Below are 24,947 nucleotides of genomic sequence, written 5' to 3'. Positions count from 1 at the left end.
TGAATACTTACTAAGAATAGAAAAATAAATAATTTTTAATAGAAATCAAATATACTAGTGAAAGCTGATGTTGATCAATGACACCGACCAAATGACAAATGATTTCTAATTGCAGATTTTGCTCATTTTTTGAATGTTCATTAATTTCTAGTGAGTATAAGATGGAAGTACGTATTGCTAAATAATAATACTTCCCATTAATCTTAAAATGCAGTTATGATTTTCAGTAAGATGGAACAATATTATCAACCGTGTCCTGTCAGGTTATCTGTTAGACAGAACTAGTCTCTTCCTTTTTTGCTAGACTACTTTGACTCTTCACCCACACATTTCTTTTTTTTTTTGTTGTTGAATCAAAACATGCAATTTCTTCAAAGATAAAGTTCACTGATATTTAAATAAACATAAAAATCCCTATTATCTAAACCTCCTCCTCCCCCCCCACTTCCCCACGTTGTTTGGGGGCTTTTTTAACTGTAGGTTATTAGTATTTTTCTAGAGTTAATTACTAGAATATTCCTCTTTTGTAGATGGAAAAACAGCTACAGCGACTTGCTAAATAGGTAATACCTGCCTGGAGCAGAGAGCCCAGGAGTCTTTGTTCGCAAGTGCATACTTTAATTTTATACAATCTATTTTCTTCCTGATATAGACTATAAACTAAGAGGATTTAATTTCATTTATAATTAACATATTTGCCATGCACCCTAACTTTCAAAACAGAAGTCTTGATTTAAGTAAAGGATAATGCTGACACAAGTGGCATTAATAAACATCCCCAAGATACTGAGGCTATTTCTGTGTGTATAAGTAGCACTGGGACAGGAAGAAGGTTTATGCCATTATTTATGCTGAATTGCCAGCTCCACCTAAAATACTGCTTTCTGTATGCCAGCTCTTCCCCAGGAAGCATCTAGGTTTGGATAGTACTTCCCCCCAGCCAGTGCAGGAGAACAAACCTGTGTGGTGATGAGACAGTTTAAGCAAGAGTACATAATGAGGCTTTGTTACCTAAGCCTGAGATCAAAGAAGTGTCCCTTGCAGAAAATTACATGTAACTGCATCAAAATTGATTTCTTTAAAACTGTTGTATCTTTCACCATGAATCAATGTGTTTGTCTATAGAGTTATCTTACTTTCCGCAGTTCTTAGATTGCACTGAAATAAATTTCCTTGCATTTCAGAGGGTCAAACATTGCATTCCATCTGTAGAGCAAACTGTGCTGCCAGGTACAGACCAGTATCTAAACTGGACCCAAACCTTGTTTTGTTTGAAATTTTTTATTGAAATCGGATGCATCCCTTTTTGATATTTAGAATGTTCTGTATGAGTCATGAAATAATACTGTATGGTATCAAGTGTTACTTAATTTCAGACCTAGTGAAGGAGAAAATGAAGTTTCTACTTTTCATTTTAAAGTGCATCTGACTTGGTTGCCATGCTGTTTCAATGGTTTTGTCTATGCCATTTGGTTGAACATTTTTGTCCCTGTGAAAGGACATATTTTCTATTATGTTTAAAGTCTCATTTTAGTCCAAACCACACTATCTATACAATTTCCGTTCAGAACATAGGCCGCTCTGTTGGGGTCAGTTTGAGTAATGAATGGAGCTTCAATCTGAAGCCATGGGAGAACCCTCTGTAAGTTAGACAAGATCTACTACCCAGGATTCTCCAGATCTGTTATTCAAATTATTGCTAGAAAGTTCCATATTCTCTGTATTGCCATTGGGTAGTTTTTGCTGCATTAATTGTAATATTCTAAATAACTTGTTCCTGTTGGATCCTTCTGTTTAAACCCCGCCTTAACCCCCTCCCCTTTCAGAAATGTATAAATGTCCCTTCAAAATCTGGACCCTGACTTTTTCTGGTTCATTCTTTATCCTGTGCATGCTGTTTGGTTTGTTGCTTTATCATTATATTAAACTTGTTTTTCTGGACAACTGGGTCAAGCGGTCTCTCTCGTCAAAGTCGCCAGAGCCAGTTCTCAAAGAAGCCCCTGGCCAACCATCCAGGCTAAAACTGGGGGGCTTCACCATTCTTTCACTGTAGTATAGAACAAATACAAGATTAAGTTATTTTTCTCCTTTTTCTTATGGAAAAGTAGGTAGTTGGAGGTACAGCCTCTCAAGATATGGAAAAGTATTGAACTGACATCATCATCTATTTCATTGCATAGTAGTTTCTGTGAATGCAAATACTGCACTACAGTTTCCCGAAACATTTGTCAAAAATTTTTGGGTTTAGGTTTTATCTCTCCATAAAGGCAAAACCAGTTCAAACATTTTGTCCTGCTTCAGGATAACAGTCATTCAGCTGGAAGCTAAGGTTTCTCAAAAAGCATAGATTCATTCCAGCTGCCTTTTTTTTTGGTCTTACTACCTCCCTTATGGTAAACAAATAGCTAGTATCAGAAATCAAAATCTGATTTGTTCTGGGAAAATACCTTATATGTACATAATAAACAATAATAATACAACTATTTCTTACAAATCCATCACCTATGACTCATATGGTTAATAGGAAATAATCCCATATTTGAAGTTCATAAACCAGATATTTATAAAATTAATTAAATAGAAATAAATAGGATGGTGTTAGTTAACTCAATACAATATTCAAAGTTACAAAGTGAAACTTGAACATTTCCTGTGGGTTTCTGTTCCTCTTCTCCCAGACTCAAGGAAAGACTGTATTCCACAGGAGTATTCTGGATGTGGAAAGAAAATCTTAGAAATGGTGATGGAAATAGTTCTAACATTTCTTAACAGTTTAATTCTGACTGCCGACCAGCTGCAATCCTTGGATTTCTGGCTCTCCATTCCTTTCGTTCCTTTTATTCTGAGCAGCACAAAGATACTCTGCCACCATTTATAATGCAACAAGGGTAGGACATTTGCAACATTTCCTCACTAACAAGAACATGACACAGTTCATATAGTCTGAGACAGAGTCAAGTAACAAAATGCAGTTCAAGACTTTTGCCAGAAAAAAAAAGATCAAATTGAAAGATGCAGTTTTCAAAACCCAATGCTTAGTGTCGAGCAGGTATCAACATTTTAAGTTTTTTGTGGTTTTGTTTTTCTGAAAAGAAATGTCTGTATAGTACATCCTAACTGTCTCTAGTGGTCTAGAGAAATTACTAAATATCTAAATTTTCAAGTTATGTGTGTCTTTCAATCCTAAAAAACTCATAAAAGAGCTCAAAAAATGTCCTGAAGATTTTATTAATCTTTATAATAATCTTTTTAATAACTCTGCAGAGTAGAGTGGGGGGAAAAAAACCACACAGGGTAGGTTCATGCTTTTAGTTTTAATATCATCTTCCTTACATGCACGAGTCAGTTACTGTCTGCATCGTAGCAAGGGTGTAGAGCCAGCAGTGCATATCTCACCTTAATATGCAAACTTCTGCCTATTCGACTGTCCTGTGCTGAATGTCGAAACCCAGCTTAGCTTTTTTGGTCCCCTTTGAAAAAATAAAGGATTTTTAAGATTTTTTTTTTCATTAGAACATAGTAATAGTGAAGTAATAATTTTATTCCTGCTCCAGTTTAAGAAGAAGTGAGTTCATCTATTTGTATTTTAGTATATATTCATTGCATAAATACAACAGAATATGAGATCTAGACAGAAAAGATCAATCTCCCACTTGTTAATTTTACAAATGTTAGTTGCACAGTGATTGGATTTTTTAGTTTATCCACTAATATTAGCAAAATTTACTAATTTTGGATAAATAAAATTAGCATTTTATTTAAATGCAAAATCTACTTACTATATTGTAAACAAAATCTTCACATGATGTTTAATAAAAAACCAGTTGAAATCAGTGAGGACTTTTCCCGTTTCTAATAGGCTTTATTTAAATCTGATTGTCAGCAGGAAATATCTATTCAATGTACAAGTGGGAACCAGTATCAAGAGGTCTCCCTCAGGTGTCTGCACTGTGATCGATACTATTTAATATATTTATTGATGATGTAGACAGGGGGATTGAGAGCATGCTCAGCCAACTTGCAGGTTACACCAAGCTGAGTAGTGCAGTTGACATATCTGAGGGATGGTATGCCATCCAGAGACTGGACAGGCTGGAGGAGTAAGTCCATGTAAATATACAAAAGTTCAGCAAGGCAAAGTGTCAGTACAGACTGGGTGATGAAGCTATTAAAAGCAGACAGACAGAGAGAAGGTGTTTGGGATATTGTTGGATGAAAAATTGGACATGAACTGCCATGATGAGCTTGAAGACCTGAAAGCCAACTGCACCAAGTGTGGCCAGCTGGTTGTGGAAGGTGATTTTCCCCTTTTAATCTGCTGTTGTGAGACCACACCTTGAGTATTGCATCCAACTCTGGCATCCTCAGTAAAGGAAAGAAGGGGACTTGTTGGAGTAAGCCCAGAGGAGGGCCATGGAAATTATCATAAAATGGAACACCTCTCTTATGAGGAAAAACTGAGTTGGTGGTATTCATCCTGGAGAAGACTGTGGGGACACCTTCTTGTGGCCTTTCCATATGTAAATTCAACTTATAGGAAAGATGGAGAAAGACTTTTTACCATGGGTCTGTAGTGATAGGACAATGAGCAATGGTTTATGAGAGCATAAAGATTTAGATTGTCTGCAAGGAAGAGCTTTTTTAGAATAAGGATGGTGACAAATTGGAATAGAGAGGTTGTAGACTCCCCATTAGTGGAAATGTTCAAGGCCAGGTTAGAGGGTGCTTTGAGCAACCAGATCTAAAGTCAGGTATCTCTGCCCAAGGCAGATGCTTAGAACTAGAAATTCTTTAAAGGTTCCTTCCAACCCAAAGCATTCTACAATTCTGTGTTTGCAGATATGAGTGACATCATCTCTGGTTGTATTGATTGAGGCATGAGAATAGTATAGAGACAATTTAAAATCTGTTTACTTTGAATTTAGAGTCATTTGATTTTGATCTTTATGTTCTATATGTTCTGTTTTGTATGTGCAGCACTGAATAACACATTTTCAATTAATTCTAAATAATAATGAAGTGTAGAATGGAAATGGAGAATCTTTTTAGCCTTTAGGCATACTTTACTTAGATAATGCATAGAATTTTTCAAAAGGCCAAACAATTTTACAGACAACTGTGTGTTATTATTTCAAGTGTGATGTAGTAATTGATGCCACTGTTTTCAGGGATTTATGTTTTTTTCAAAAACAGGCAAATAGATGTAGGTCAATGTGGACCAAGTACAAGCTTCCATCAGTTTCAGGGGTGTGCTCTGGGCAAGCTTGTTATACTGGCACATTTACTCAGTGTGAGATGTAGCTGAAAACCTTTCTGGTAGTACTCCAATGACAAATGTCACCTCTGAGCTGATACCCAGACCCTGGGGAAATGACTTCTTTTTCCCATGGAAAATGGCCTCCGTTTGCAGCCACTCACACTGGCTGACAGTGGGGTGCGAACCTAAAAATTTGCAAACTTAAAAGTTAACTGGCTGCAGTTTTGATTTCGTTCTTAAATATATCGCAGAGGCGCTACCAACTTCTCTAATTGGCTTAGCAGCATGTCTGTTCTTAGGGCCAAGCAGGGATTCACTTTGTCAGGCATGGAGGATGTTTCTAGGAGCTTTTCACAAAAATCACTTCTGTGGCTGGCTTCTTCCCTCCCCACCAAAAACCAAGCCATGCAAAACCAGCACCTTAACTAATCTGAAGTACTTAGTACATACACAATAATTTCTTTTAAACAATACCTTTTTACCAAATGCACTGAAAATAAATGTATAAATAATATTGATAAAAATAGTTCCAGTTAAAGAGAAATATTGGGTCATGCAATTCTGGTTTACATAACTATTTTTTGTACAATACACAGAATCCTTTTCACCTATGAGGAAATGTTTCCTAGTGAAAGCCTGGAATCTTTTGCAATTTGCCAGATAACAAGGGATTTAGAACAGTAAATATGCAAGCAATCTTTTGGACCCTTTATCACCTCTTCTTGACAATTAATCTATTTCTTATACTCCTATTTTTATTCCATCAGAGGATGTGATCATAAAAATGTCTAGTCATTCTTTCTTGTTTTCAACCACTCAAAGAGCATTAATCAAAACTATTCAGAAGTTCTTGATCTGCAACAGTGACAAGCACTATAATGGTAAAAAGTCAATGGACATCAGCAGATCCACTATGACAATACATGGTGGGGTGTTCTGGCATTTTGAGTGGTTCTAAGTCTGTGAAATACAACATTCTAGGGATGGGAAAAATAGAAACAGATTCTGAGCTTTCAACCCAACAAAGGAAAAAGTAATAGGGCAGGTAATTTTCTGTGGTAATTGCTACCTGAAAATTCTATCAGAATAAAGAGCATGCATATATATATATATGTGTATAAAATGCAGATAATTCTAACAGCGGTTTGCAGGTTGTATAGGAAAGAGGAGTGCCTCTTGAATGTGGTGCAAATACAAATTTCCACCAGTTTCAGGGGTACGCTCCAGCCAAGCTTGCTGTTCTGGCACATTTTCTCTCTCTGAAATACTTTCTGGTATGATTCAGATGACAAGAGACACAGAATATGGGGCTACGATATGCTGAGAATGTAAGTGCCTGGCCCGAGTGTCTTATGGCAGAAGCAGTGCACTAGAGCCCTTTGCTGCTGCCACAATGATCTGCGCAAGAAATAGATGCTTATTCCCCTCCGGGAGAGTAAAAGCAGGACAGATTACAAGAGTTGAAGAACGAAGCTGCAGAGCCCTGGGATGGTGGCTGCAGCGTACCGGCTGTAAAAGGAGTATGGCTGTTACTGGCCTACCAACCGAATTCACAGTGGCAGTCATAAGGATTAAAGTTCAGTGAGAGCTACTTGTGCTGCTACCTATGCCTCTTCCAACTCCTCCATGGAAACAACTGTGCCTACCTTTAGGTTCCGAGATCAGAGAACACAATGGTAGATGCAGCAGAGAAGGGAAGTACGGAGTGCACTGGGGAGTTTGATGTGGCTTATGTGGGGCACACGAAAGGTGCAGCCCAAGGCTCATTTTTATTTCTAGAGCCTTTTTCTATACAAATAGCTGCTGGACATTTGCAACAAAGATGTGAGAGTGAAGAAGTGATGGCAGGTCTATCTGGAAAGGAAGATACAGAGCATTGTGCACAGTTTAAAAGCTCTTAAGAAAACTAGGTACTTTGAGAACATCCTCTGTCTTGACATTTCCATCTGCATGACCTCTAGCTGCTTGGACATGGTGACAATGAAAGAATGTGAAAATATTTGCGCTGGAAATGTCAGTTTGCACAGGAAAGAGGGTAGGCACCTTCTGTTCTGGCACATCTGTCAGTCAGAACTGCAGCTGAAAACATTTTGCTGTAACTATAGTCTCTGACACTTTGAGAGAATGTGCTGATGCTATATATATATATATAGTTGAGAAGGAACGTGCAAATCTCGAGTGTGTTTAGTTTATTTTACAGACTGCAAAGGGAATATTATGGCCAGCACTGCCTTTTTGTTGTAGGAGTTTTTCTTTGAGAGCAACTGCTGGACTTTTTGAAGTAGTTTGGGATCTTCAAGAGTTAGAGTGCAAGATGGTACATAGATCTTGAGGGAAAGTGCATATCACCAGGGAGCTGGATGCAGTTCAGTGGGTACATGTTGAGCAGTTGATGGCACAGAAAACATTCAAAAAGGAAGAGGCCATGTTGAAATTTTATTTTGAAGCTTATAAACTGCACAGCCAACAACTAAATGATTCTTCTTCCTTCTCTACTACATGCAGGATCACATTCTGTCAGTGCCCAAGAGCCAGGATCCACATCAGAGCTCTCGCCCCCACACTGCTCCCACACAAATGGGGCTGGGCTAGAAAAGCGCTTGTCTTTTTCCTGGGCACTGCCAGCACTCATCAAAATAACCACACCATGGCATTGTTGACTCACAAAACAAGGACACACACCAAGCCCAGCTCAAAACCACCCCCAGGACACAGCCAAGTCAGCAACATCCCTCTTCTCAAATCAACTGTGTCAGGACAAAAAGATTTTGCTGATCTTCCCTTTCCAAATGGATACTCTTCTTTGCACCACACTCAAAGGCCAACACCAGCTCCTCTGCCCTAACAAACTTTTTTCAGTCTCGTAGAGTCTGGTAACAAACTTGAAAACATCTGCCTAAAACAGAGCTCACAAAACTGCCACTGGAGAAAGCTCTTTGCTGCCTACAATTTCAATTGCATCTATCAAACTACAAACACACACCCTGCTATCGCCACTTTCCTTCTCAGCTCTAGGTACCATTGTAAGATTTCAGTCTCACAGAGTAAGGATCCAAATGGAATGGCACCAGGGACTGCTCACACACTAAAGCTACAAGGGACAAAAACTTGTCCTGCAGAGGCTTGGCCTCTGCATTCCTACTGACAGTTTGAGAACTCTAACCCAGAGAACTGCATATTGGGAGTATAAAAGCCTTTAAATTCACTGAGACCACCCAAAGTGCCCATCCAAACTTGCTTTCTTTGCCAAAGAGAGGAACTAGAAGCCCATCTCAAAAGAAATGGCATCCCCTCCTCCAAAATACAAAACATCCAGGGACTGATCCTATACAAAGGTGTCAGAACACTGGTATTGGGCATTACCTGCATGGGACACTAGATCCACTGCACACCAAGACCCAGCGTAGCTGCTTACTTTGTCCAAAAGAAGTGTGCTGGCAGAATATCAAGAAGGCTGCCTCCAGGAAGTGGAAAACACATGCCAAATGGATTCTTTCAGGAGGGAGAATGCCTTCCAAAGATAGATACTGACTCTATGGTTGTATGAATTGAGTCAGTGTTTCCAAACCAAATATGCCAGGATAGAAAGTTGCTGCCACCCTTAAGCTGCACAACACAGCTTCTTACCTGCACCTCCAACACTGGGGCCAAGTTCTTTCCTTCCCATGAGAAAGCACTGCTGTTCTCATTCAGGAACTTACCAAGCAAAAGTTGTATACCACATCCAGTACTGACTCTGTCCAACAATGGCTCCTACGCAGAAGGGGCCAGGACAGAAATGTCTTGCTGGACTATACCTACCCACGGTACCTTATCAGCTTCCCTACCAATATTGCCACCATATCTTTTACTTCCCAAGGAAAGGCACTCCAATTCACTTGGCTTTGCCTTGCCTCCAGTACCATGCCTAGTTTTCCTAGGCTACCCTTGCTTTGCTTGCTTGCCTGCCTATGTCTGCCTTGCCTAGCCTTACAAATAACTTCCTGGCTTTGCTTTGCCTTGCCTACTCCTCTTTGCCTTGCCTTCCATGCAAAGCAAGTGTAGGCAGTTGTAGTCAAGTCAAGGGAGAGGTTGGCAAGGCTGGAGCCGTGAGGGGAAAGCAAATGTAGTGGTAGGTGAGAGAAGGCCCAGAAGTTAGAGGCAAGGCTGGGCATAGGAATTAATGGTAACAGGAAGGGATAGGCAAGGCAAAGCCCTGGAGAAAAACTGTAGGCAGGTCAAATGTGGGGCATGTGCATGCAAGGCAATGCAAAGCAATGGAGGATCAGCAGGGCAAGGCAGGGAAACTGTTGGGTTGCCAAAGCAAGGCAAGTGGCAGGTACATTCAAAGATTGCTGGTACACAAAAGTGACCACGACAGACCACTCTGTCCAGCCTTGATCTTGCATGGGCCATCTCTAGTCTGCACCTAAGACACTTATGTTGCCTGCTTTCTTTTGTATGCAAAAGAACTGTCATTCTGGTTCTGAAGTCCAAGGGTGAAACATGAATTTTGTGCCCAAAATTCAAGACATGTAAGGATTGATGTCAGAACAAAGCTGTCAGAACAGATAGGTGTTCTTGTACATTGCCTCCTCCAGGCTTCCTCTCACATGCTCCTGAGGCACTGGGGCCTTGAGAAAAAAAAAGCCAGTAAAAGCCTGGAGAGTTCTAGGAGAAGCAGGCAGGGCAATACAAGTTGAAGAAATTCCACAAAAAGAGAGGTGTTGAATTCCAGGCGGGGGACTGGTGAGCAAGGTAATGCAAGTCAAGGAAGGGGTTCAAGGGCAAGGCAAGACAAAAGGTGGCTTTGCCAGGCAACACAAAAGAGAGAGAGGCAAGGCAAAAGGAGTCTGAGAAGGAGAAGGAAATTAAACATTGGAGCTGGACAAATGGGAAGGAAAAGAAGGATAGGTGAGCAAGTCAATGCAAGGCACTGGATTGGTATGAAGGGCAAGGGAAGAACATGCATAGGTCAGGAAGGCAAAGGAAAGGAAAGGAATGGTCAGGAATTACAAGTAAATACAAGGTTGGGTAGGAAAGGTAAGGCAATGTTGGGGAGGGGTAGGCAACACGATGGAGTATCATAGGAGGCAATGTCCATGCACGGCAAGGCCAAGAGAAAAGTGGTAGAGAGGTCAAGGTGGGGGATAGGTAAGTGCAGCTGAGAAAGAAAAAAAAGGCATAGCTCTCTTTTGTGTGTGTTTGTGTGTGTGTGTGTGAAGTTTGCAGGATGTAAAGCAAAAAAGCTGTCTCTTGATTGTGGAGTGAATGGATGTTCTCGAACATAAGTGGCAAGGTCCAAGCAACCTTTCCATTCTGGCACATCTCTGTGTGTGAGACATAGCCAGAAACTTCTCCATTTAGGTTCAGATTGCAAGCAGGACACAGAATGTGACAGCGCGAATAGCTGAGCCGTAAAGCACATAACATCAGCATGTTTCAACAGAAGTAATTTGTGTGAGAAGAAGATGGATGAGTGGGACTCCAGCAATATGACAATACACTCAGCTGAGAAGCAAAGTGCAATGCCCAGTGAGTGCTCTGAAAATAAAAGGCTGCAAGGAAGGCAAGGGGACAGGTCAGTGAAAGTTTTCTGTCGTGGCACACTGAGCTGTTTGAAGGTGAACCATTGTTCGGTTTCACTAAGGACTCTGTGACACAGAAAGGATGTGCTTTTCCATGTAGCTGAGAAGGAAAGTGAGAATCACTGGTACGTCTGGCAGAGTTTGTAGGCTGTGAGGAGAAGGTGACAGCCAGGCCTGGCTTTCAGCCGTAGCACTTGTTGCAAGGAAAAAGCTGCTGGATGTTTTAAGCTTTTGAGGATCTGTGAGAGTGAAAGACTACGCTGGTACCTCCTTAAACTAATGATTGTTGATCATCTGGCTGAATCTGTGACATAAACCAGAAGTGAGATTTCCCCCCATTCACCCCCTTTTTTTCATCTTTTCATCAAGTAGCCTGAGCCTTTTTGAGGATACTGTCAAACACCTTACTTGAAAGCTAGAAGTGTCTCAGTTCACCTACTAAGAAACAGGGAAAACAGCTAAAGTCAATTTCAGAATTGCCCTGAGCAAAGCTGGTGTTTCAGTACCTGAAATTATCATTGCAAATATTTGCAAGAATCACCAAGTTATTATGCAAACATTTGAAATATGGTAGCAGCTTCGTCTTGTCATTGCAGTCTTTGGAAGTTTTGCTATTTACTGAAATAGGAAACAGATCAAACACGAGAAGCTTAATAATCCAAGCTCACTAGCCATTGTGCAAATAGCACTTAATTAATTCAAGTACCATTGTAACATGCAGAATGGCTCTGTGAAGGAAAATGGAAGTGTCCTTCTTCATGGAGGCAGAAAACCTTTCTACCACATGAACTCTGGGAGTAATCCATCATGCCTCAGTGGGCTGCGGCTGGTCAGAGAGCTACACGATGGGTCTCTGTGTCCATGGCACTCTCAGGGCTCAAGGCCTGACACATAAACTCCCCGCGTTCAGACACACAAGTAAAACCCATCAAAAATGCAGTTCTCCAGACAGCTCACTGAAACCAGCTAGGAGTTCCCAGCATCACGCTGGGCAATTCCACAGATAGCTTTGGTTTTAATGAATCCAGAGCAAAGGTTCATTTTTCTAGTCTTTAGCTCTACTAAGGTATTTTGTGTAACATGGCAAGAAAAAGTTTGTTTAGACAATGATAAATAACAGAGGGGATAATGTACATTTTGCTCCTGTCTTCTTTTGCTGCTATATTTTGCTTGTTTTGCTATCACTTTCTGTCAAATAAATACTAGTGAAATATCTCATCAAGTCTTGTTGTGAAGACAGACTGCCAGAAAGGTAGAGAAACTTCCAGCATTTACAAGACCCTTGTACCATGTGTCTTGGTCAATTTGTATGCACATCCTTTCTTCCAGCAGGACTTTTTTGCACATTGAACTGAATTCAGTACAAAAGCAGTGAATATAGGAGCTGTTCTCTGCTGATAAGTCAAACTTTACACTCGAACACCTGGCTGGTGAAGGGGATTTGCAGAAACCCTCTGACCAAGCTGATACCTTACCTAAGGCAACACTAAGAGACATGGCTATAGCAGCAAAAACCTCCTTACTTCTTACCCCTGATGACTCTACTCCTACCCAATACTTGTCTACTATTAAACAAGGAATAGATGAAAGTTTTATCAAATTTGTGGATAGAATTAAGGATGCTCTGGAAAAACAGATAGAGAACACAGAGGCAAGAAAAGAACTGTTGTGCAAGCTTGCCATGAGTAACTCGAATGAAAAATGTAAAACAATTCTGAGAGCCTTACCTTTAGACACAGAACCTACCATAGAGCAAATGCTGGAAAGCTGCACACTTGTCCACTGAAGATACAGTGGCCGAAGCAGTTACTAAGGGTCTTTGCAGAAGGAGTTTCTAGTGCATATGCAGTAATAGCTTCTAAAGACCAGGTCCGCTGCTACCACTGCGGAGACTTTGGACATTTTATAAAGGACTCCAGAGAGGTCACCTCCCAGGTACCCTCGCAATATCTACCAAAGGCCCCAGAATCAGCAGTACTATCAGCAGCGTCCGGGAAATTTCCAGCAGAGCGTGGTGGGGCCCCACGCAAAGACACCAAATCAAAGGCTACCCAGACCCAGTCACGCACCATCCCAGGAGATTCCAGACCACATGAGGAAGACCCAGCACACGGAGTGATACTGAGGGGAACCCGCCGCCAACTGGTAACTGCACTGTCCATTGACTTTAAAAATGACAATGTTTATCGTGTTCCCACAGGCAAACATGGGCCAAAAGGTGGTCCTTCTAACATCCTAATTATAGGTGATACTCTCCATAGCCCAAAGGAAATATTTGTTGTTCCAGAAGTACAAACAGTGCACTCGGGACAGTTCTCTTTTAATTTGAATGGTAATAAAAATGCATATCAAATAAAAGAATTTTATAGCAGCAGGAAGATTTTATATGTAGCTAGCCAATCATAAAAAGATGCATATTTACACGTTGACTTCCTTTCAAAATTTACAAGAATTCCAGACAAAAAACATAGCTTAGTAAAGTGCAAATCTAAATCATGGTGTCTAGAAAGGTGACATGAAAAAGAGCAAGAGGAAGAAAACCAAAATGAAAACCAAAGGAAGCCAGAGAATTCTGAGTGACAGTAAAACTTAGTCATGAGTAAAATTCTTAGTGTGCGCTAAGTACCTTAAGCAAAGAGTAGCTCAAGCATGACTTGTGTTTGATGTAAAAAAGGCAACATGGCCTGTGTTTTGTCACATCTACACTAAAAAGCTTACTCTGTCTCAGATTCCTTTTCAGGAATACCAACTCAAGCTGTGAAACTGCATGAAAATGATGATTTAGAGAAGGATATATTAGAAAAATGGAATAGTGGTTAATGGTATTTTCCTTCCAACTCCTTTGTTTGCCCTTTTTAATGTTTTAAGTCCTTTTTGTTATCACCATGGTAGCGCTGCAGCAAGTGTTCCATTCTAAGCTGTCCATATTGCCACCTTCTGGACTACCTTATGAAAACTAATGTCACCATGATATTTTCTGAAAAATCCTTTTGTCAGGATTTCCTCCTGAGGAGCTGAGGAACCTCAGGAAAGAAATGTAAACAATAACTATCTGCTGCTTGGAATGCAACAGGTGCATGTGTGATTGGTCCATTTTGGTTGTTTCTAATTAATGGCCAATCTCTCTGAGAGTCACTAGCTTTTGTTATCATTCCTCTCCTGTTCTTTCTAGCCTTCTGATGAATCTTTTCTTTCTATTTTTTAGTATAGTTTTAGTATGGCATTTCAATATAATATATATCATAATATAACAAACCAGCCTTCTGAAACATGGAGACAAGATTCTCCTCTCTTCCCACATCCTGGCACCCTCGAACACCACTATAAACTTCCCACCGGTTTCATATAGAAATCACAAGCAGTAGCGATGACTAAGACTGCAAAAATCTTCTCATCTCCTTCTAGAGCAGGACATATCTTTGACCCACTCTTAACTAGACAATTTTCATCAGTCATGAGGGACTCTTATGTTCAAGAGCTAAGCAATGACAGCTGTAAATGACAAAAAGTACACTGAAATTCTCTTTGGACTCCAGTGCAGAGCAATGAAGGAGCTTGAATTCACCTTCTTGGGAAGTATTAAAATGCACATTAACTTTAGGACAGGAGGTAAGCCACCTTAACCTCTGTTGAGGGTGTCTGTGTATGTCAGTCTCAGAGTTTCCATCACTACAGGAGGAATGTCATTTAACCCACGTTATCAACACTAGTTGCTAAACTGCAGTTTCTGCAGAGTATCCGCAACATATTTTACAGGGTGGGCTATTATGTGTAAACCCTGAGTAACATTTCAGAGAGAAGTATTTTATGGGGAAAAAACTCCAACTCTTAAATATTTCAAATAATGGTTACATATAAAAGTAAAAAATTATCTGAAATCTTGCATTGCTATACGTATTACCAGCACGAACTGTAAATTTCCTTTCAGGAAAGGAAAAGAAATCTTGTGATTTCAGTGACTTTAAATTTGGCATGCTTTGGTCAATATCCCTGCACTTCATGGCATCCCATGCCTCTTGATGGTGTTCACTTCGGCCAAGATTTTTTAAATTTTTTTTTCAGTTTCTATGCCATTTCATTAATATCTCCTCCTCAATGTTCTGTCTTCCTCCTTAATTTTTTCCCCAGATTTTGCAACATCTGTGTCTGGTAGCAGTTCTCTGGCTACAAAGAGGAGCCCACAACTTTCCCAGGCATTGTGCTGAGAAAGGCTGTGAGTAGATCAGAGAAAAGAATGATAAACAATTCTTATCTTCACTTGCTGTGCCTGTTGTTGTGAACATGTGGAATGTGTTATGGAGATTTGTTTACCAAATGGTGATTTCTTAATTGGCTAATGGTGATGGAGTTTTAATTAAAGGACCAATCAGGTCTGTCTGTATCAGACTATCTGTAAGGGTGATGGGTCTCTTAAGAAGCATAGTATAATAAAGTGATTCATCAGCCATCTGGAATAATGAAGTCAATACTAACTATTACAGATGATGTCATGCTACAACATCTGTGAGGTTAGTTTTGGCATGTTTTGGTGCTTTTCACTGCACCTCATTTCCTCCCAGACCAATTTCTTGTAGTCACTAAATTGCCAAAAATTTTTTTTTTTTCAATTGTATTTCCTTTGAGCATATCTCCTTTCCAGAGTTCTTATGAGCTTTTCTTTTCTATTTCCAAGATTTTGTTTCCTTTCCTGAAAGGTATAGGAATTGATACCTTTCACTTCAGGGAAGGTTTCGATTTTTTTTTTTTCCATCAAAAGGCATGGGTTGCCATGAAGTGCAGGGATATGGACCAAAACCTGCCAAATTGATTCTCACTGAAATCTTGAAAACACAAAACAAAGACTTACAAACACTCTGGGAAGGAGATATGATCAAAGGAAATGCAACTGGAAAAAAAATAAGACACTTTGGCAAATTAGTGACTAAAAGAAATTGGTCTGGGAGGAAATGAGGTGCAGTGAAAAGGACCAAAACATGCCAAAACTAACCTCACAGATGTTGCAAAATCGGGGAAAAATCAAGGAGGAAGAGTGAACACTGAAGGGAAGATATGAATGAAATGGCATGGATACTGGGAAAAAAAAAATTCTTCACTGAAGTGAACGTTGTCAAAAGGCATGGGATGTCATGAAGTGCAGGGATATTGACCAAAGCATGCCAAATTTAAAGTCACTGAAATCACAAGATTTCTTTTCCTTTCCTGAAAGTGGCATCTGGAGTTCGAGATCACAGAGCATATGAAGTGTATGTCTCAAAAAGCACACGGAACACAGAATATTCACTTGTTCAAAATTACCTTTTCCAGTTGCTGGGGCACCATGCTTTTCCATGAATAACGTTGCTAAACTTACAGCAATCACAGCAAAATGGGAGCATTCCTTTGGACCACAGGAAGAGAGGACATTTCAGCACAAGGCACTGATGCAGGGTGAGGGAAGAAAGCATTATTCTGCCTCATGAGCAAAGAAAGTGGGTACCCTTAAGTGAGTCTTTTTGTCAGGAAAACAAATCCACAGTGGAAAGAAACAACCGTCCCCTCAACCTTTTGTTATTCCACTCCTCACTCTGTTTCAGTACACAGATATGCCTGGGAAGTGCTGAAATGCAACAGGGATAAAATGCTTGCCACTCTTTTTCTTTACTCAGTTTTAACAGAATTAGTTTAATTTTGGGGTAACTGATATATTAATTCCCTCAGCCCAGCCTTCACTGCCTGGAACTGACCAAGTAATTTTGTTTCTTCCTCTGCATTCACTCTCTTCAAATATTTGCAGACAAGAAACCCAGCTAGCCTCTGTTTGAATTCCTTATTTCACTGGTTTCATTCCTTAAAAATTCCCTCTTTCCTTCCCCTCACCTTCTGTCTAAATTTACCTAGAGGTAGTCATCAAACATGCTCCTTGGGAAACAAAGTTACTGTTTACCCAGCTCTCAGCTGGACACCTGGTGGCTTTGCTGGGGAATCCCAGCCATTACACAGGATGACAGCAGAGAGCAGCTGTGCTCCATGGAAAATATTTCCTCTTTCAGTTCCTAAACCTACAAAGGCAGTCACCTTGCCAGGGAGGTATGGACCCCGTGTCAGTACAAAATGGGGTTGGTAGGGTAGAAATGGAGCTTTTCTCCTACAAGAACAGGAACCACTGTTTCCTAAGATCTATAAAGACTTTTGCACCCAAGGCTTTCTTTGTTTTCTGCCTGTAAACTTTTTATATGCAAGAAACATCACCAGAAGACTGTAAACATGATGGGTAATCTCTCACTAGCTGAGACCACACCCTGCTTTTATAGATGGGCATGTTTTAGTGACTTCTGCCCAAGGTGACAATGGAGAGGGGTAGTAGGGCTTAGCAGCTTCACTCCTACCTGGTGAAAAAATTTCCCATATTTGGCCTAGGTCATTCTCCTGGGTTGTGTCTTTACCTACTGCAGGTGGCCAGCTCTAGCTCTCTCAACTTCACATCTCTTGTTGCTAATAAATTAAGTCATAAACTCATACTGCTTTGAGAGTACCAAAGAGAGGGTCTTTTTAAGAAAACTTGTCATTAAAGCCAGAAGTGGGTTTCATTTTCCCTAGCTTTAAAACTCCATGGCATCTCCACAGCCATGTAAACTGTAGCAATAGATATCCAGCTCCATGTTTTGTGGCTGTATGACCCTCCAACAGCATAGAGTTTGATTTCAGAAGGAGGAAAGGAGTTTTGAACCATCTTCACTTGAATTTTTGAAGGACTGATCCTTAAACCTCACTTTCAGCACTCAGAATGCACACAAGTCTCTTTCCAACTGTTAACAGGTGTGCCTGCAAAAAGTTCTCCCTGGCTTCTTGCTAAAAGAGTATTTTTAAAACGACAACAAAAAGAGCAAATACCATGGGAGTAGCAGCAGCAGTGCCCATGATCCCAGCCTCTGTGGGATGGCTGTGGCTCCCACCCATCTCCCTGGTACATATTTGCTCCCCTGCTGCCTCCACCCAGCAGGGCTGCTGGAGCCCTTGGGGCAGTCCTTGGCTCTGCCCAAGCCTGCTGCCTGCCCATATTCACCTCCTCTCTTTGCCCTGGAGGCAAGGGCAGAGCTGCAGCACACACTAGGAGGGTGGGCAGCGTGTCCAAGGTCACAGCAAGACTCTGCCAAGAATGAGCAGCAGTGGATGGGCTTGGATCCAACAGGAATGCCATCAAGTATTTGAAGCATGACTATGAAGCCCTGAAGCAGCAGTGCCTGCAGACTGGCATACTCAAGGATGAAAAGTTCCCAGCCTGCCCTTCTGCTCTGGGCTACCAGGACCTGAGACCATATTCCTTCAAAACTCGGGGGATAATCTGGATGTGCCCCACAGTAAGAGTGCTCTCTTATTTCACTAGGTTCAAACCTAACCAAAGCCCAGCTGAACATCCAGGTTAAATCACTGGCGAGCTGAATAGCCGCTGTTCCTGTAGGTCTTTTTCTCTTAATTCTATCTTGCTTTACTTCCATGGCAGAAGCCAAATTGGACAGGGGGTGGGAAAAGGAATCACTGTCTTCTAAGCCCATTATAAAGCAGGGAATCCTATAAGTGCTTCATGGGTGCCTGCTTCTCAGCAACCTGCTTTCTTCCTGTCCATCCCAACTCCAGAGAGCTACAAGTCCAGGGTGCAATCCAGAGGTGGATGCAAAAGCCCCACCAGACCATGGGCCACTCCAGGAGCCACTGACTATCATTTGTAACATCACCCACACTGAGCCACTGTGCCCCTCAGGAAATCACACTAATACGTAAATAAAATCCTAAATAAAATCCTCTGTCTCACTTCAAGCTGCCTGTAACAGTTAAATAGCAACTGACTGGAAATGTTATTACCTAAATACATATATCCTAGAAATGTCCTGTGATTCTAAGAAAGTAATTTTCATCAGGAAATATTAGATTATGATTTTTTTTAAAGTTACAAAATCAGGGCTTCAGAGATTTTTCTGAACTCTATTTATTTCTGTCCCCATTTACTTCTCCTTTGTCATTTTGCAACATCAAGAAATATTTTTTAAAAATGAGGATTCCTCCCCCCCCCAAATTAATTACCTCCATCTGGTGGAGTGAAGGAGAATGAGAAGAACAGAAAATTTCTTTTTCTTCAAAAGTCTTTGGGCTTTATTATTTTTTCACCTGATAAGTGAGAAACAGAAACTTGCAGTTTTAGTAACTCCAGGTTTAATAAGCCTGGCAATGCCATTTATCCATCATCACCTCACTCTGGCACCTGGATGTTACCTCAACAAATACCATGGATGTGTTTCTTGGCTTTGCCTATCCTTGGGGAAGATCAGTCTTAGAAAACTTGTAGCTATGATATTTTATGGAAAATCCTCTGCGAGGATTTTTCCCCTCCTGAGAGCTGAGGGCCTCAGGAAAGAAATGTAAACAATAACTATCTGCTGCTGTGGAATGCAACAGGTGCATCTTCCATTGGTCCATATGGATTGTTTTAACTTGATGACCAATCACAGCCACCTGTGCCAAGGCTGTGAGCAGTCACAGGATTTTGTTATGCATTCTATTGTATTCTTGTTCTTTGTAACCTTCTAATCCTTCTTCTCTCTCTATTCTTTTAGTATAGTTGTAATGTAATATTTTAGTATATTATATAACATAATAAATCAGCCTTCTGAAAAAATGGAATCAAGCATCGTGTCCCCACACTTGGAGCATTCACTGCAACAAAAACTCATGAAATTAAACTTTGGTTTCTCATACAAGAACAGTGTTGAGCCTGCTGCAGGCAGACACACAGCCACAATCACAGCAACGTAAGGAATAACTGAGGGCTGAGATCCAATAGGGTTAAATGTCCCAGCCCTGCCTGCCAGAGACCAGCCTGTGGGACCCCTGAAGGAGAAACTCAGCTGTGTAAAAGGTGCATGCAGCACTTTGGAGTGGCTCAGGAAGGACACGTGTCTGGGTGAGTAATAAGTCATATGCAGCTGACTGGCACCAGGTGCAGCACTTTGGAAGGAGAAGAGAAAAAAATCCACAAAACTTTCTTCTGTTTGGTGGGTAACCTACTGCTGGACCCCTCTCCCCTGGACAGAAGCAAAAGGATGTAGCTGAGATCATTCCTATTGGAGGGAAGATGCACAAACTGGCTCTCCATCGTACACAGAAGTCCTGGGTTGTCTCTGTCTCCACGGAATGCTCAGAGCTGACAACTGCTGCTCTCGAGGAGAGCCAGTGACTGTCTAAACTGTCTTCAACTCTGCTTGCCAAGTTAGGCTTCCAATAAACTGCTTCTTGCTGCCACCCAGAACCTCACGGCAAATTCTCAGAAAAACAGAAAAGGCTTTTGTCTCTAGAGATAATAATGACTTCCTAATATAGGCCAGGAGTTGTTGGAGAGCTCAGAGTTGGGGTAGGAGTGACAGTCATTGCCATAACCCACTTGGCTGGCCCCAAAGGGCCAGGAAGAAAGGGGGGTTGTTGCTAATAAAAGCATTTCTGTGGTTGGCCTCCCAGAAAGCAGAGTCGGGGTGGGGGTACATCCTCCACACTGTTGGCACTGGAAACTCAGCACAGTTCCAGTGGCACAGGCAGCAGCTAGAGTCACAAACTTATTTGTGCTGCTTGAACCAAAGTCTCAGCAAGATGAAATAAGATGTAAACGCTGAGGTGAATTTTCACCTCTCTCTCCACTGTAGCAGAAATTCTCAGTAGTATCAGTGACAGTGCCTAGTAGCAAAGGGCATCAGGATTTGCCTCAAAAAAATACATGCAGCCCTCAATTTAAAAAAGAAATTTTGTCCTGGGACCATGTTAATCAGGGAGAAGAAAAGGTATACTTTTAAATAAATATTCAAAGTGTTTAATAGTTTTTGAATATTAAAATAAGGAATAAGAAAAGGGAACTTTGCAGACCAGAAAGGGTGATGCAAACTTTGAAATCGTGTCTTTTCAGGAGTTATGTGCCAACCCTCAGTTTATAACTGGAGGAGCTACCCAAACAGATGTCTGCCAAGGAGACCTGGGTATGTATAGTGCTTCTGAATTTTGCTTTGGAAAAAGAAATGAAGCTTCATTTTAAAACTCCTGATACATTAACCATTTTATTGCTATCTCCCAGACATACTATGGAGGGACAGATACCCAAGAAGAGGACTCAGATACCAGCACTGCTGCCTGAGAGAGGGTATATGGGGACTTGTAAGAGCTATGTCAAAATTGGAAGACACCAAACTGTCTCCTGGAGGAAGGAAGTAATTATGTGGAACAGAAAACCGATTTGCTTTTGACCTGTTAAGACAGAGGTGGATGCCAGCCTAATCATGGGAGCACTTGCCCTGAGGCAAGAGAGTGGGATTTCTGCCCAAGTCAGCAAGAGCAGCTCCAAAGACTCAGGGGACAAGGAATGTCAGGGAAGTTTTCTGCTGTAGCCTGGTCCTTAGGTGCTTTCATGTGGGAGGCAGAGCAAGTTCTTGTCTCAGTTTCACACAAAACAAATACACAACAACAAAGGAACAGAGCAGGAACTGGTTTAGTAGAGGGGCTGGGTCTGTAATGTGCCATTTTGTATCAAGCAGGATGGTCCAAGTATGAGTTAGAAACAAGGACCACATCAGAAAGAAATGATCAGAGAATGTAAACTCTGTAATACCACCCACAGCAAACAAATTGTTCCAAGCCCTTCATGCTGAACCCTCCTTTCTGCTTGAACTGCATTCATGTAGAGCTGTGAGCAGGGACAGGAGCAACCAGAAACCAGCCATAGACAAAAAAGACAGTGCTGCTCAGCTCCCTGAATCAGGGCCTGATGCAGAGGAAGTATCTCTCAGGCAGCACTCATCCTCTACCAGACATCCATCATAAAAAACCTTCCTTACCTATTTTTCTGCAGTGCTTGCCTTTGGCTAAACTGAGCTGCTGTGCAAGTGGCCAGAAGGGAGCTGTAAGGGAACTTTATTCTCCCTTGGACTTGCTGCTGCAGCAGCTGCCTTCCCTGCCTGTCTCGCTGATAAGATCCAGCTGCAGAGGACAGCAGCAGCCAACACTTGACTGCATAGAGAGGCAAGAAGGCTGAAACTCTTGTAATGAGAATTTGATAGATTAGACACATAGAAATCAGCCTTTCTCTCTCCTGTGCTTCTAACTGCAGTATTCCTGACCTCACTGGTTTTCCAGCACATCCATTGTGCGAATGAGATTGAAACAATTTCTGCAAGTTGTTGATAAATAAGACCAGTGCTGCTCTTGTAAACACAGCACTATTAAAGCAATTGCTAAAAAATTCCCTGGTGTGTGGGCTTGTGTTCCAAATGCTAAAAATTAGATGCCTGATCATATACTTGCTCCAAGATATTTATTTGGTGGATGCTAGAGCAGACTATGGGGAAATCACTTACTGCATTTCAGGAGAATGGCTCAAATAAGTAGTAAAAGCAACATTTCTTGTCACCTCCTACTTGGAAAATTCCTATAATGCCATAAAAAAAACTAAGAACATTCACCTGAAGTAAAACCTACTTTTCCCAGACAGTTTACAAGCTATAGGACTGAAAGATATTATCTATTCTTAAACTAGAAGAGGCCAGTGCATTGTGTTTAGACTAGAAACTGAATACAAATACCCTGAGTTCCCTTCTGTTTCTGTCACCTGCTGATGTTTCTGTGGAGTCCCAGTCCCTTGTGCTAAATGGGCTTTCATTAGAGATCAGTGCCAAAATTCATCACATTGTGGTAACAACAGAACTGGATCCCAAAATTCAGACCCCACCATGGTGCCTTGCTCTGGGTTTTCCCAAGACATCTTTTCATCTTTTGGTGGGGCAGTAACCCAAAGGCTGGTACTGAAAACTATCCTCAACCTAGAAGAAAAGCCCCAAAATCTGATTCTGCTGTTATTAGGACCTTGATTTTCTCTCTGTCTCTCACACACACAGACATACAGACAAAAAAACCACAAAAAGACAAAAAAAACCAAAAAAACCCCCCCCCCAAAAACAAACAAACAAAAAAAAAAACCCAAAAAAACCCCAACCAAACAAAAAAAAAGATAATCCAATTTGTTTTTGCAAAACTGATTACAATTGCTTCTACACACGCTGACCCTTCACAAAAATAAACTGCAGGCTTCTACCCTTCAGGTATTTGTTTTGCATCTCACAAGCATACTAAGCTTTTTTGATATTTGATCCAACACCTTGAATATCAAAGTCCTTGTTACTAAAACCCTCATGGAAAACACTTTTATTGAAACGGACCCTGATTACATATTTACATAAGCTACATATGTGACTGGGTAACACCTCCTTTAGGGAAACAGAGCCCATTTTTAATAATATTCTCTGACATGTCTCTTTTCTTTTAAAAATAACACTGCCGGTCTGGGTTTATGGGAACAAAAGGAACAAGAAAACCCAGAGTTGGTCTCACTCCATTAAACTTACTTCTTTGACAACAGCGTAAGCTAGATGAAGCTTGGGAAGTTTGATGGGGACTTGAAAATCTTGAAATATTTTAAATGTTCTTTGAACCACATATTTTTGATAGCCTAGTAACAACTTGATATGTATTCACACAGTCTTAGTTATTAAAGGTGACCCATGAAGTTTTCTTGCTGCTATCTGAATAAGTTAACCCGAGGACTGTTTGCAGTAGTTCTTAAGAAGTAAGTGGCATAAATTTAATCTAAATAATATAAAGCATACTGAAATACTGAGACCCCCTCAGTGTAATATTAGCTTTCCACACTATTTATATTCATGAGTTGCCTTTTATTCTGAATGCCCAGAGGTCACTCCAGGCCCAGCCACTCCCTGGGCCTGGGGTGGCAGCTAGAGGAGCTCTCTGAAGCCAAGGCAAATGCACCAGTTCACACCAGCCCAGGAGCCCACCCCACATGGGCTTTGTGCGTGGCTTGTCCTACACGCAGATTTGAGGAGATTAAAAGTATACTGGAGAACAAACCAAAGCCTGACAACTCTGAGATGGATCTGATGCCTGTTGAGGGAGCCTCTGAAGTGGTTGTAGGCAGGAGAGAACTTAATAGTACTGGGCCTGTTCATTTATTTTGCTGTAAACATTAATACATGGCCCTTCTGACATTCAATCCCATGGGCTCAGGGATATTGGAGATCCTGGTTCTAGGAAATATATCCCATTGATATTAAAAATACATTCACTAACAACTTGGAGACCCCAAGGAGAAGAAAGCCTGTTCCTTTGCTGCATTCTTTGCCTTTCTGTACACAGGTGCAGCACAAAATTAATTTCCATAGAAAACCTAAGAAAGTCTTTAGAACTCTCAAAGCAGAGGCAACCTGCACTGCCATAAATTATAAGCTAGCAGGTCAGTGCTTCCTTGTTTTGTGGTGTGATGCTGCGGGTACTACAAGCTCTGAACAAGGGCTTACAGCAGAGACTAAAGCTGAGAGTTAGAGCTGCTTGGCAATCCAGGAAGCCACAGCACTGGTTTTGGATCCTTTCGAACACTAGGCACTGCTGAAACAGCAACAAGCCAGAATAGACTCAGGACAGAAATGCCTCTGTGCTATCCAGTTACATCCTGGAAACAGACTTGGACTTTTGGCTCAAACTCACCAACTCTAGGTCAAAGGAGAGTTTAGATGCTTTGTGTCTATACACTTTGATGGTAGCTAAAGAGAAAGTGAGCACAGCTCTGGAGCAACCGAAATGAATCAAATTTCTCATTGATTTTATGGCCTCTGCAAGTGGATCATGCTTGGATAAACATCATCAATACGGAGGAGTCGCTGTGCTACCAGATCACCAAGGATTTGTTACTTGCTGCAACAATTTGATTATCTCTGTAAACTAGGGGCTGCCTAGGTAGCACAAAGAGCATGAGCTAACTCAGGACATCTGTGAGCAGCAAGGGATGCTATTTCAAGTGTACTAACAGTCAAAGTACTTCCCCAAGATCACACATGTCTGTATCTATACACACACACACAGAGACACACAGACACACACACAAAGGAGATAGGCATGGCTAGGCTTCATTTTTTCACCACAAACTCCAGGTCAGGATTGCTTAAATTAAATAAATAAATAAATAAATAGAACAAAACAAAACAAAACAAAACAAAACAAAACAAAACAAAACACCAAAAGAAAAACCCCAGCAAAATCCACCCCCC

The 24,947-nt window shown here is 41.1% G+C and overlaps 1 protein-coding gene across 1 annotated transcript in view; it reads left to right on the top strand.

Moving 5' to 3' along the window:
* The first annotated feature begins 4,226 nt into the window (after positions 1–4,226).
* LOC120502290 (calpain-8-like) overlaps positions 4,227–24,947 on the top strand; it is a 42,438-nt gene continuing 21,717 nt past the window's right edge. The window contains 4 exon segments of the mRNA XM_039709562.1: positions 4,227–4,296; positions 17,887–18,161; positions 20,750–20,819; positions 24,137–24,150. Of these exon segments, the coding sequence (XP_039565496.1) occupies positions 4,227–4,296; positions 17,887–18,161; positions 20,750–20,819; positions 24,137–24,150 (429 nt within the window).

Source organism: Passer montanus, unplaced genomic scaffold (assembly GCF_014805655.1).
Source record: "Passer montanus isolate IOZ18808 unplaced genomic scaffold, ASM1480565v1 scaffold215, whole genome shotgun sequence".
Classification (NCBI taxonomy): Eukaryota; Metazoa; Chordata; class Aves; order Passeriformes; family Passeridae; genus Passer; species Passer montanus.
The sequence above is the reverse complement of the archived record's forward strand: the minus strand, read 5'-3'. Positions and strand labels throughout refer to the sequence as shown.